This window comes from Podarcis muralis, chromosome 15, assembly GCF_964188315.1.
Source record: "Podarcis muralis chromosome 15, rPodMur119.hap1.1, whole genome shotgun sequence".
Taxonomy (NCBI): Eukaryota; Metazoa; Chordata; class Lepidosauria; order Squamata; family Lacertidae; genus Podarcis; species Podarcis muralis.
The window spans coordinates 44,367,993-44,381,907 of NC_135669.1; the positions used below are offsets into that span (position 1 = coordinate 44,367,993).

General features: G+C 49.4%; 1 protein-coding gene across 3 annotated transcripts in view; it reads right to left on the reverse strand.

Moving 5' to 3' along the window:
• The window catches only part of NEK8 (NIMA related kinase 8), a 49,984-nt gene that overhangs the window by 32,378 nt on the left and 3,691 nt on the right, over window positions 1-13,915 (reverse strand). For 2 of the 3 annotated variants that reach the window (XR_003703826.2, XM_077919327.1), the window contains exons 2-9: window positions 13,201-13,406; window positions 9,174-9,406; window positions 7,572-7,703; window positions 6,301-6,509; window positions 4,641-4,720; window positions 3,913-4,094; window positions 2,802-2,952; window positions 1,738-1,814 (exon numbers count right to left, since the gene is read on the reverse strand). Coding sequence is in view for 2 of the 3 variants with exons in the window: in XM_077919327.1 (XP_077775453.1) it covers window positions 1,738-1,814; window positions 2,802-2,952; window positions 3,913-4,094; window positions 4,641-4,720; window positions 6,301-6,509; window positions 7,572-7,703; window positions 9,174-9,406; window positions 13,201-13,406 (1,270 nt within the window). In the remaining variant the exon portion in view is untranslated. Of the gene's footprint in view, window positions 1-1,737; window positions 1,815-2,801; window positions 2,953-3,912; window positions 4,095-4,640; window positions 4,721-6,300; window positions 6,510-7,571; window positions 7,704-9,173; window positions 9,407-13,200; window positions 13,407-13,758; window positions 13,823-13,915 lie in introns of those variants that run through there. The other variant, XM_077919328.1, reaches the window with a different exon arrangement.

The following is a 13,915-nucleotide window of genomic DNA, read 5'->3' on the forward strand; positions in this document are numbered from 1 at the left end:
CCACATCCCCAGCTGGCGGACCTGCAGCCAAATTTGCCGGGGAAGCATTGCCGCCTCCCAGACACAGGAAACCCTCGTATGCCAGGCAATAAAACCATCAGTTCAACGTGTTTCTATCCTGCCTTCATTCTGTCTTTAAAACTGTGGAATGGCACACTAAGGAACTTGCTCCCGTGGGAGGCAGGTATAGCCACAAAATAGGATGGGTTTAAAATTCACGGGTTTGGGGGAAATTCATGGAGGAGACGGATAATGATGGCTAGTTGCCAGGAGGGCTGTGCTCTGTCCTAAGAAGAGCCGGCTGGATTAGGCCAGGGGTCAGTCCAGCATTCTCTTCTTCTTCTTCTTTTCTTTTAAATACTTTTATTTTGCTTTAAACAAATACAGATAAATATAAACAACCAAAATTACAAAAGAAAAATCCTTAATAATAATGATGATGATGATGATGAAAAAAGCTAAAAAACTACAAAAAATATCAAAGTACATGGCATAGAACATAAGCCATTATGGGAAAGAAAAAAGAAAAAGGAAAGGAGGAGAAGGAGGAGGGGGAAAAGGAAAAAAAGAAAAAAAAGAAGAAAAAGAGGAAGATGAGCCAAAACACAAGAAGGCTCATCTATTGTATGCTTCTGTCAAAGTCACAACAGATCATTATTCTTATCAATTCTCTCTATCTGCATTCCATAGAATCCCTCATCTTGGTATCAGGGAACATTTCCCTTTGCGGTATCATTCTAAACATAACCCGGTCTTTCTTGATGAACCCTAATCAAGAACCCATTTTCTTCTGACAGCCGCCAATCAGATGCCTGCAGGAAACCAGCAGGCAGGATGTGAGCACAAGAACAACTCTCCCCTTCTGGGGCTTCCAGCAACTGGCATTCAGAAGCATAATAATAATAATAATAATAATAATAATAATAATAATAATAATAATAATAATTTTTATTTATACCCTGCCCTCCCCAGCCAAGACCGGGCTCAGGGCGGCTAACACCAGGTATAAAAACAATTGATTAAAATACAAGTTAAAAACAAGATTAAGTACAACGTTAAAATGCAGCCTCATTTCAGTAGAAACTCAAATCAAAAACTTTTCGGGGATGAAAACGTCAAATCTTCACCAAGGCCAACTATCCAGACTGGTCCTACGTGGGCCAGAAAAAAAGCCAGGGAAGTCCCCAAATAGGAGTTCCATCACAGAAGGGGAAAGGAAAAAGGAAAGCGGGGAGGGAATCAAATTGATTCCAAGCCCAAGGCCAGGAGGAACAACACAGAACAGCCACTGTGTCGAGTAGCCATCGAGAGCCCTCTCCTCCACCCTTGGCAGGCACCCCTGCCACCTGTGGGAGTTTCCAAGTTGAACTATGCGCCACGTAAAGGACTTTCTTCTATCTGCCTTCAACCTTCCAGTGTTCAGTTTCCCTGGATGTCTCCAAGGTTGGTGGCAATAGATGCTTCTGAGTACCAGTTGCTGGAAACCCCCGGAGGGGAGAAGGCTGCCCTTGTGGCCATGCCTTGCTTGTGGGCTCCCCTTTGCGGGCATGTGGCTGGGCGCTGTGAGAACAGGAGGCTGGACTGGATGAGTCCCCTGCGGCCAGACCCAGCTCCTGTTCTTGTGACCAGGGTACAACAGCAGCCACAGGGAGGAATTCTGGCCTCCAGGGAATCTGGGGGAAGTGGCCAAACCAGCCCACCAGCCGAACGATGCTCAGAAATTGAGCCCTGGCCAACCTGGGTGACGTCTGTGAAGGTCTCGTGCCCCAGGCACCCACTGCTGCCGCTGCCAAAGGTCAGGACGATCCCTCGGTCTGCAGGGGGAAAGGAGAGCTGTCAGCACAGTCAAGAGCAGAGGTTGCCAAAGGAAGGAAGGAAAAATGAACCACCTTCGCTTCCTCATGATCAAGGGGGCAGTGAGTGTGAATGCATGCAATCCCCAAACAGAAATAACGGTGGGGCCAGATCCCTGTGCAACCATCCCTTACACAACTGCTGCCTTCCACTGACAAGCAGGAAAATAATAATAATAATAATAATAATAATAATAATAATAATAATAATAATAAAAAAATTTATTTATACCCCATCCTCCCCAGCCAGAGCTGGGCTCAGGGTGACTAACACCAATAAAATTTCAGTAAAAACATAATAAGAAAAAAGAAAAAGAACAATTTAAAATACAGGTTAAAATGCAAATCAAAATGAAGCCTCATTTTAAAAATCAAAACCATAAAGGTGAGGGAAACATAAGGGTCAGACTGCATCCAAACCAAAGGCCAGGCGGAACAGCTCTGTCTTGCAGGCCCTGCGGAAAGATGTCAAGTCCCGCAGGGCCCTAGTCTCTTGTGACAGAGCGTTCCACCAAATCGGGGCCAGTACTGAAAAGGCCCTGGCCCTAGTTGAGACCAATCTAACCACCTTGTGACTTGGGACCTCCAAAAGGTTGTCATTTGTGGACCTTAAGGTCCTCCACGGGGCATACCAGGAGAGAAGAAGAAGAAGAAGAGTTTGGATTTTATATCCCGCCTTTCACTCCCTTTAAGGAGTTTCAAAGCGGCTAACATTCTCCTTTCCCTTCCTCCCCCACAACAAACTCTCTGTGGGGTGAGTGGGGCTGAGAGACTTCAAAGAAGTGTGACTGGCCCAAGGTCACCCAGCAGCTGCATGTGGAGGAGCGGAGACGCGAACCCGGTTCCCCAGATTACGAGACTACCGCTCTTAACCACTACACCACACTGGCTCTCACACACTCTCCTCTCCTGTGCCCAGACAGCCCCCTTAGCTTGTTTTTGTCGTACCTGTCAGGCAGGTGGTGAAAAGGTCCCCACAGGCCACGAGCTTGATGGTCACCCCGGACTGGCCCTCCAGGAAGCGGCAGACAAACTGGGGCTGCAGCTGCTCAGTGGCCCCGGGAAGCGAGGGCCCCCCCGCCGTGCCAAGTGGGGGTGGCTGGTGGAGAGAGAGAGAGAGAGAGAGAGAGAGAGAAAGGGGGGGGGGAATAGCGGGAAGAGGGTGTGTTACATTCCTGCCCTGGTCAGTCGGAACAAACTGGGCTTAGTTTGAATGGGAGTTGGTGGCAACAGGGTCAGGGCTCAGCGATGCAGCATCCAAAGCAATAAGATGCTTGAGCATGTGCAGAACGCACTGAGGTGTCCTGGCTGCCACAACCCGCCCTTGGGGGGGGGGAAACATCTGGGGCTAACAGCAAGAGAATACAGGCCACGAGACATTGCCGCCAGGCATGTGTGAACCCCAAGGGCCTAGAATGAATTTTATTTATGCAACCTTAACTGGCTAGAGGGATGCGGGTGGCGCTGTGGTCTAAACCACAGAGCCTAGGGCTTGCCGATCAGAAGGTCAGCGGTTCAAATCCCCGTAACAGGGTGAACTCCCATTGCTCAGTCCCTGTTCCTGCCCACCTAGCAGTTCGAAAGCACGTCAAAGTGCAAGTAGATAAATAGGTACCGCTCCGGCGGGAAGGTAAATGGCGTTTCCGTGCGCTGCTCTGGTTCGCCAGAAGCGGCTTAGTCATGCTGGCCACATGACCCGGAAGCTGTACGCCGGCTCCCTCGGCCAATAAAGCGAGATGAGTGCCGCAACCCCAGAGTTCTCTGCGACTGGACCTAACCGTAAGGGGTCCCTTTACCTTTACCTTTAACTGGCTAGATTTCAACCACACAAGTTAACATTGCTCAGGTTAACTGCGCATAAGATGCGATCTTACTGTACAACAAAACACAGGGCCCAGGAGTTTCAAGCAGAAGGACAAGCTGGTCTAATGTAAGGCATATTTAGAGATTCTCAGTCAGCTTGCCTTCCTCCTTCCCATGATCCCCAGAGCTGGGAGGCGGATAGCGATGGGCTCCTCACCCACCCACGAACCTGTGGGACCCCTCCTCGGCCTCTCACCTCCCACAGGATCAACCGGCCAGATTTGGTCACGCCTGCCTTCTGGGTCCTTCCGGTGGAGACCTGCACCACTTCGGTGTTCAGCATGGGCAGGCGCAGAGGGAGGGTGATCCCACCCCCCCAGGTGTAGACGGAAGATGGGGCGGGGGGGATGCCTGGCCTCGCCGAGCCGGCTCTGGAGCCTGGGTCCAAGAGAAAAGCCCTGTGAGTTAGTGGACCTGGGGGGCAGGGGAAGTGGGGAACCTCCAGACTCAGGAAAGGGGAGGTTGGTGGTGTGGAAGGCCATTGTTATCCGGTTGGCCATTGTGAGAAGAGGATACTGGACTGGGTGGGCCATTGGCCTGATCCAGCAGGACAGAAAATAACAGCAGATAATAATAATAATAATAATAATAATAATAATAATAATAATAATAATAATAATAATATATTTATTTATTTACTTACTTACACACACACACACATATATATATATATATAACCCGCCCTCCCCAGGCTCAGAGCGGCTAACAACAATAAAAGTAACACAGCATTTTAAAATCAATTAAAAGATAACTTTCGATATGGGAAGGATGCACTTGTCAGATGTGGTGCCCCAAACTGAAGCCTTCACACACACCCCACCCTGGTCGTGCCCTCTGGTCCACTTCAGAAGGACCCCAGACAATGTCCCCCCTCCAAAAAAAATAAAGGGTGTGCAGCCCTCTTCCAAAGGCCTCCCACCTTACCTCTGGCTCTAGGGCCGACGGCTCCTGCGCCCACCCTTCCATGGGTCACTGGTGGCACAGCGGCCAGCGGCTTCTCGGGTCTGAGATGGGAGAAAGAGGGTGAGCTTCTCTCAGACAGCGGTGGCAGGGAAGGGCTGCAGCTCAGAGGCAGAGGATCTGCTTGGCATGCAGAAGGTCCCAGGTCTAACTCCCAGTGGCAGCATCTCTGGGTAAGGCCCGGGAAGATTCCTGTCTTGAAACCCTGGAGAACTGCCACTCAGTGCAGACAGTGCTGAGCTAGACAGGGCAATGGGCTGACTTAGCCTAAGGCAGCCTCCTATGTTCCTATTTCTAAAAGGAAAACGGAAGGGACTTCTGTTGAAGGATGTTGATAAGAGCTGGAAGGTGTGCAGAGGAGGGCGACCAGGATGATCAAGGGTCTGGAAACAGAGTCTTAAGAGGAACGGGTGAGGGAGTTGGGGATGTTTAGCCTGGAAAAGAGGAGACACTGAGAGCCATTTTCAAATATCTGATTCTAAAGGGCTGTCAAATGGAAGAGGGAGCAAGCTTCTTTTCTCCTGCTCTAGAGCAGGCATAGACAAACTCTGGACCTCCAGATGTTTGGGACTACAACTCCCATCATCCCTGACCACGGGTCCTGTTGGCTAGGGATGATGGGAGTTGTAGTCCCAAAAATCTGGAGGGCCGGAGTTTGCCTATGCCTGCTCTAGAGGGTAGGATTTGAACCAAGAGCAGTTTTTAAGCAGAGGTTGGATGGCCAGCTGCAACTGATCCTTTAGCTGAGATTCCTGCATTGCTGGGCGTTGGTCTAGAGCAGTGTTTCCCAACCTTGGGCCTCCAGCTGTTTTTGAACTACAATTCCCATCATCCCTGACCACTGGTCTTGCTAGCTAGGGATGATGGGAGTTGTAGTCCAAAAACAGCTGGAGGCCCAAGGTTGGGAAACACTGGTCTAGAGGACCCTGGAGTTCCCTTCCAACTCTACGATATTATGACTCTATGGTTCTTCATGCAGTGCATGGCTTAAGGACGGAACTCCCTCCTGCAGGGATGGCCACCAACTTGGATGCCTTAAAAGAGGACAAATTCCCAGAGCGGAAGGCTATCAATGGGCACCAGCCATGATGGCTGTGAAGCAGCCATGCTTCTGAATCCCAGCTGCTGGAAACCACAGGAGGGGAGAGGGCTCTTGCGCTCACGTCCTGCTTGTGGGCTTCTCATTAGGGCATCCGCTTGGGAACAGGATGCTGGGATGGATGGACCACTGGCCTCATCCAGCAGGCTCTTATGCTCTTCGTCTGGAACCATGAGGACTAGAATCTTACTTTACAGCTCTACAGCAAAGGCCCTTCTTTCAAAGCCCTGGGCTTGATCCTTGGTGGCATCTCCAGGAAAGGATAGCTCAGTTGGTATAGCATGAGACTCAATCTCAGGGTTTTGGTTTTGAGCCCCACACTGGGCAAAAGGATTCCTGCATTGCAGGGGGTTGGACTAGATGACCCTCGGGGTCCCTTCCAATGCTACAATTCTATAATTCTGTGACTAGGAACATCCCCTGCCTGGGAGCCCAGGGAGTCGCTGCTGCCAGCCAGTGCGAGCCCTACTGAGCTAAGTGGGCCCATGAGCTGAGTGTTCCTGGAGGAGGGGGCCCAGGACTTGCCTCCTCATCCTGACACTGCCGACGTCGGTGTAGAGGTTCAGGAGGGGCCGGGCGCAGATGGCCTCCGCCATGATCTCGTTGAGCTGGGGCCGCTTGGAGGGGTCCAGGTTGAGAAGGCTGAGGATCAGCTGGCGCAGTTCGGGGCTGTAGCGGTCCGAGATGGGGGCGAAAGTCCCACTCATGATCTTCAGGACCAAGGCGGGCAGGTTCTGTGTGCGAATGATGGCGGGACAGTTAGGAGAGAAGGCATGGAATGCCGCCTTGCCATATTGCCTTCCCCAAGAAGCGATAGGCAAGGAGCGGCCAGCGCCACCCCTGCAAGGCAGGGCACATAAAGGAGACGCTCTTTAGCTTATGAAAAAGAAAGGAAGGAAGATGATGATGAGGGGACGTTTGTGAAATCATTGACTAGGTTAGTGGTTCTCAAAGTGGGTGGTACTGCTCTCAGGGGAGGCGGATTCCCTGGGGGAACCCTAAGGGGCAAGGGGGGCACTGGAGGCGGGGCCCTCAAGGCAGGCTGATCACTTATTTACGATTGACCAGGCTGGAGCCTAGAGCGAAACACCTTCCTTGCTTTCTATTTAAAGGTTTACTGCTTTTATCACTTTCAAAGCTATTTCTTTGGGTCACGTCTGTTTGCCACAAGTCACAAGATAGCCAATTATTGCTAACAGATTGATTTTCTTAATAAACTAGTTAGAGCACATCTGTGATAGGTGAAGGTTTGTGTGTACCGTAACTTATATATTAAAAATTTTATGCTATAAACCTCCTTCATCCTTATGGTTTCGTTAGTAAGAATGAGCCCAATTTTTTCCATGCAGTATCTGGTATCAATGGATCAAGTTCATCAGTTCCGAAACGAAATAATTATAATTGGATTTTGAATAAACATGCAATTAATTGTTACCGTTTTGAATGTTCTTGCAATATCTTCCTCATACCGCAAACCAGTATTCTGAACAATCCTTTTTTATAGGGTAGGGCGGGCTGCACTGGGGAATAATTTAGGGAACCATGGGGTCAGTGGCCCCAAAATGCTTGGGAACCACAGGACTAAACTGAGGGCCGGTTAATCTGACCTGGCTGTCAAGCACTCTTCTGTCCAGGGGACCAGCTTCCTAGAGGCCTGAAGCTGTCCCCTCTCGGAGACAGGATGCTGGGCCACTGCACAGACCACAACACAATCATTTAGGGGACCAAGGCTGAGTTCAGGACACAGAGACTGGCCAGCCCTGCACTCCAACCAGATTTCGAAGGTGTCTCCTTACCGCGGCCTCAAAAGCCCTCTTCAGGCTGGCCAGCTCGTAGAGCACACAGCCCAGAGCCCAGATGTCACTCTTCTGGTTGTAAGGTTTGCCCTCGCAGAGCTCCGGGGAGATGTAGCAGGGGGTGCCCACCACCTAGGAAACAACACAAATGTATGAATGAGGCCCAGAACAAATGTGGAGGGGCGGGTATTACTTTCTATTTTTTCTTGAATAATGTTATTAACGTTCTAATATTACAATGCCAAAACTATTATATATCAAATATCCTCGTTTCCCAAGAAGAAAATGAATGAAATAGAAACAGGGGGAAAAGGAAATGACGTGTGTGACAGAAATTGTGTAACAAAACATCTGATAGTGCTGAGAATAAATTAAAAAGATATAATCATTTACAGTGTCATGCCAGAAATGTAAGAATAGGACCCACTTTTCAATACGTATTTGTTATCTTGATTATTTTTCTTATGTGTGAGTTTTACCCTTAAAATAAACTTTATCATTAAGTTTTCCTTAACCAATGCGTTATGGGGACACGGGTGGCGCTGTGGGTTAAACCACAGAGCCTTGGGCTTGCCAATCAGAAGGTCGGTGGTTCGAATCCCCACAACGGGGTGAGCTCCCGTTGCTCGGCCCCTGCTCCTGCTGACCTAGCAGTTCGAAAGCACGCCAGTGCAAGTAGATAAATAGGTACTGCTCCGGCGGGAAGGTGAATGGCGTTTCCATGCGCTGCTCTGGTTTGCCAGAAGTGGCTTAGTCATGCTGGCCACATGACCCGGAAGCTGTACGCCGGCTCCCTTGGCCAATAAAGCGAGATGAACGCCTCAACCCCAGAGTCGGTCACAACTGGACCTAATGGTCAGGGGTCCCTTTACCTTTACTAACCAATACGTTACGGTAGAAGGATTGTATTTTTCCATTTCTGTGCAATACTCTTTCTTTCGGGAGGGGGCAAAAAGCCCCTGCATCCAGAGACAGGATCAGTTTCTCCCACCCCAAGATCCATATCCACATTCAGGACCCTCACAGTGTGAGATGACAGCAGGCCTCCCAGCTCAGAGAGATCCTGGTGGCTCAAGCTAACTTTGGGCTATTCTATATTCATGTATTTATTAAAAGGTCTGTTCCCAAAAGATCTCAGGTTGGGCAAATGATAAAACAGCAAATAAACAAATCCACACCCCCCCATAAGAAATAATAAAAGCTTATCTAAAAGAATTTATAAACAATCAAATACCCTCACAGCTAATAATTTCAAGGCTGCTAGAAAAGTCTCTTTCACCCATTCAGTGCCTGTGAGAATGTTTGTTCTTTAAAATTCCTCTTGAATTTTTGATAATACGATTTGTTTTAAACCCTGGGACCATGCAGTGAAGGGCGAGTAAGAAACCAAATGAATTAATCCAATAATAATACCAAATGGCCTCATGAGGGAGAGCATTCCACAAACAGGGACCCACCGCTAAGAAGGCCCTGTCAAGGTGCAGTAGCACATTGGCTGCCCTGTGAATGACACCAAACCTGGCCAGTCCAGAGGATTCAAATCACCGGCCAATCGCAGGGGAAGGGATGTGGGAACCAGGAGTTGCTATCAGTTGTTCTCACTGTGTAAGCTTTGCTCTTGCTACTGAGGATCTTGGAGATGCCAAAGTCCCCAATCTTGACGATCATGTGGTGCTTGTCCAGGAGGATGTTCTGAGTCTTGAGGTCCCGGTGGAGGATCTGCTTGGCGTGGACGTGGTGGAGGGCCAGGAGGATCTGGACAAAGAAGTGGAGGATGGTCTCCTCGTCCAGGAGGGAGTTGCCCCTCTTGTGGATGAACTCGGCCAGCGTCCCACCTGGCAGGGAGCAAGCAGAGAGAGGCCAGCATAATACCTGGGGCATGGTGGGATTCCGAGGGGGCTGCTAAGAGCCAAGGGGCTGGCATTGGGGCACGGGAAGTGAAAACGACTACCAGACTTTCTCTGAAAAGCTGGTATCATTGAATCAAGTTCATCCATTTTGTTGAATTAAACTGAATAGTTCCTAAATACAGTGGTAACTCGGGTTAAGTACCTAATTCGTTCCAGAGGTCCGTTCTAACATGAAACTGTTCTTAACCTGAAGCACCATTTTAGCTAATGCTGCCGCCGCGCCACCGCAGCACGATTTCTATTCTCATCCTGAAGCAAAGTTCTTAACCCGAGGTACTATTTCTGGGTTAGTGGAGTCTGTAACCTGAAGCATATGTAACCCAAGGTACTACTGTAGTTTTAATTGGATTTTGAATAAACGTGCAATTAATTGTTACGGTTTTGAACTTGACTGTGTTATCAACTTCCCTACAAGGCTGTTATGTACTGAGTTGAATAGGATCCAAAAGGCAGCAGTCTAATTGGTCCTAGAACTATAGGATCCAGAATGCAGCAGTCTGATTGGTCCGCAGGAGCCACCCAATCCACCTCCGGGTGGAAGTGAATCTGCAACCTGATTGGCCTACAGGAGAATCTCAGAATTAGCCAATCAGGTGGGGCCCATTGTGTAAATAATGTGTATAAAGCAGACATTTCGGGGGAACTTCCATTCCTCACTACTCTGAGCTGAATAAAGAGCATGAAATCCACACTCGACTCGGAGTATATTTCAAGGGCCAAGCAAACTGCTCAGGGACGCGGACTTATAAAAAATATTGGGGGGGCCCGGGAAAGCTCATGAATAATAAATAAGCTCATGAATATGCAAATAAAGTGGCGCCGCCTCCTCGTGAGCGAATAGGGGAGAGCGTGCTGCGCCTATTAATCAGCTCCAAAGGAAATTGGGTGGAGCTTTTGCTCGGGAGGGAGGGCAGGAGGCATGCAGCCCGCCCCTCCCTGTGCATTTTGGGCTGGGGGAGGGGCGGCGATGGCGCTCTGCTGGAGGGGCGCCGGAGATTATTGGGGGGGCGGAGCCCCCCCAAACGAATTTTTGAGGGGGCTCGGGCCCCCTCAAGCCCCATGGAGTCGGCGCCTATGAAACTGCTATTGTGAACCATGTTTTTATTAGGGTAGGGGGCAATGGGGATGTGTTTATGGAACCTAGGAGGAATGGCCCCCAAAGCTTTGGGGCCTACTGGTCTAAACTGCTTTTGATATTGCATTTTAAATTGTTGTGATTTTAGATTTTAAATTCTTATCATAGAATTGTGGAGTTGGAAGGGACACACACAGGTTCTTCTAGTCCATCTCCCTGCAATGCACCATATTTTGAAGGGCTAGTGATATATTGAATAATAACAAAAATAACAGAAAGCCCCCCCCCCCCCCGGAAAACTACAGCACTTTCTCCCCTGAATGGGAGCAGAGCTACAGTTGTCCCTAAACGGGTTAAACCCTGTGCTCCTTGACAAGGGTGGAACCGCAAGGAAGAAAGCCATTTTTTCTCCAAGGGCAGAGCGAGCTGAACCTGTTCCTTCTGCCTCAAAGATATGGGGGTCTGTGGATCCTCCTAGTCCAGGAAGCACACCCCTGCCCCCCCCCTTGCGAAAAACAAACATGCCAAACAAACCCTGCGCTCTTTTGTTTCCAAACCACAAACCCAAAGCCAAATCTCAGGTTTGCAGCTTCCTTGCCACCTTTGGTGGCTTTGAAACCTGAAACCTCCTTTTCACCTGCCTGAAGGTGACCTGCAAAGAAGAGGGAGGGGAGGGGGAGGTGATGTGCTGTGGGCCAGGCCCTGGGAACAATGGTGTTCCTCTCCAGCATTCTTCCCACTGCCATAAGCCCAGGTGTTGCTAGGAAGCCGCACTTCCCCTCAAAGAACGCCTTGACCTGGAGGCTGGAGAGTGAGGGCTCCGTGCCTTTCCCCACAAACAGTTTTGCTCGAGCTTTAGCTCTCGCAGGAGAAGGAAGGCAGATGCTGGAAGTTCCTTTTGATTGTGTCAGGGCATTGGTCCATGTAGCTCAGTGCTGCCAGCAGCTCATAAGGAGAGCCTGCTGGATCAGGCCAATGAGCGGCTGCCGAGACCACATAACACCAGTCTTGAAAGACCTACACTGGCTCCCAGTACATTTCTGAGCACAATTCAAAGTGTTGGTGCTGACCTTTACAGCCCTAAACAGCCTCGGTCCAGTATACCTGAAGGAGCGTCTCCACCCCCATCGTTCTACCCAGACACTGAGGTCCAGCTCTGAGGGCCTTCTGGCAGTTCCCTCTCTGCGAGAAGCCAAGTTACAGGGAACCAGGCAGAGGGCCTTCTTGGTAGTGGCACCCACCCTGTGGAACACCCTCCCACCAGATGTCAAAGAGAAAAATAACTACCAAACTTTTAGAAGACATCTGAAGGCAGCCCTGTTTAGGGAAGCTTTTAATGTTTAATAGGTTATTGTATTTTGGTGTTTTGTTGGAAGCCGCCCAGAGTGGCTGGGGAAACCTAGCCAGATGGGTGGGATATAAATAATAAATTATTATTATTAATATTATTATCCCATCTAGACCAGCATCCTCTTCTCATAGGGGCTAGCCTGAGAGCAACTCTCTCCTCCTGTGGTTCCCAGCAATGGGGATTCAGAAACATTGCCGCTTCCAGCTATGGAGGCACAGCATAGCCATCATGGCTGGCAGCCATCGGCAGCCCTCCCCTCCATGAGTCTTTCCCAGTTTGGTCAAGCTGAGATTAAACCCAAGCGCGGAAAAAATGTTACTGTTTTCAAACCAGGTCAGCTCAGTCAATAGGGCACGAGACCCTTAATCTCAGGGTCAGGGGTTTAAGCCACGCACTGGGTAAAAGATTCCTGAATTGCAGGGGGTTGGACTAGATGACTCTCATGGTCCCTTCCAACTCTACGATTATATGATTCTAAGGAAATAAAAACAGACCAGGGGTAGGGAACCAGGGGCCTTCTAGGTGGGACTCCCAATTCCCAGCAGACCAGTGTCCGGGGATTATGGGAGTCCAGCAGTTTCTTGAGGTTCCCAATTATTTATTTATACATACATACATACATACATACATACATACCCTGCCCATGTGGCTGGGTTTCCCCAGCCACTCTGGGTTGTTCCCACCAAAAGATTAAAATACAATAATTCATCAAATGTTAAAAACTTCCCTAAACAGGGCTGCCTTCAGATGTCTTCTAAATGTCAGGTAGTTGTTTATCTCTTTGACATCTGGTGGGAGGGCGTTCCACAGGGCAGGCGCCACCACCGAGAAGGCCCTCTGCCTGGTTCCCTGTAACTTGGCTTCTAACGCGGTGAGGGAACTGCCAGAAGGCCCTCGGAGCTGGACCTCAGTGTCCGGGCAGAACGATGGGGGTGGAGACGCTCCTTCAGGTCTACTGGGCCGAGGCCGTTTAGGGCTTTAAAAGTCAGAAGCGACACTTTGATTTGTGCTTGGAAACGTACTGGGAGCCAATGTGTGGCGTTGAGCAGCTGCCTCGAACCTGGTACCCTCAAGACTGAATGATTTGGTGGGGTAGGGGAGCTGGCAGAACCACAGCTGTACTGGCTGGGACTGATGGGAGTTGGAGTCCAAAACATCTGAAGGGTGCTAGGATAGCTGAAGGGCAGCCTTCAGCCTGCAGGGCCTGTATTGCACCCCCCTTTCCTTAGAGATACGAGCCTTTAGGTGGCAGGAGTGCACCCTAAAGCTGCCTTGGGGACCCACAATCCTCACCTGGTGCATACTCCATGGAGATCATGAGCGCCTTGTCCTCCAGGAAGTTCTCGTAGTATTCGATGACGTGGGGGTGGTGGAGCAGCTTCAGCACTTGGCACTCGTTCTGGGCGGCCAGCCGCTCGTCCTTGGTCATCTGCTCCACGGGGATCTGCTTCAGGATCACCAGCTTCTGGTCCATTTTCCGAAGGCAGAGGTGGACGATCCTGAGGGACAGGGGAGCACAAAAAGACCAAGAAGGAAGTCAGCCCCTAAACATCGGAAGCCATATTGGTACACAGTCAGGCCATGGTGGAGTCACCCAGCCCAGGGCTGTCAGTTTTGACTGGCAGAGGCTCACCAGGGTGTCAGGGACAGGAAACTAATAATAATAATAATAATAATAATAATAATAATAATAATAATAATAATTTATTTATACCCCGCCCTCCCCAGCCAAGACCGGGCTCAGAGTGGCTAACACTGAATATAAATACAGTAAAAACATTAAGAACAAAACAAAACAAAAACAAAAACAAAAACCCAACAAACAGTTGATTAAAATATAAGTTAGAGTACAGTTTCAAATGCAGCTTAAAATGCAGCCTCGTTTTAGTGGTAGCCCATAGATCAAAGCCATAAGGGGAGAAAACGTCAGCTATTCACCGGGGCCAACTATCCATTCTGGTCCTACATAGGCCAGCAAAAAGAGCTGAGGGAAAAATTATATACAAAA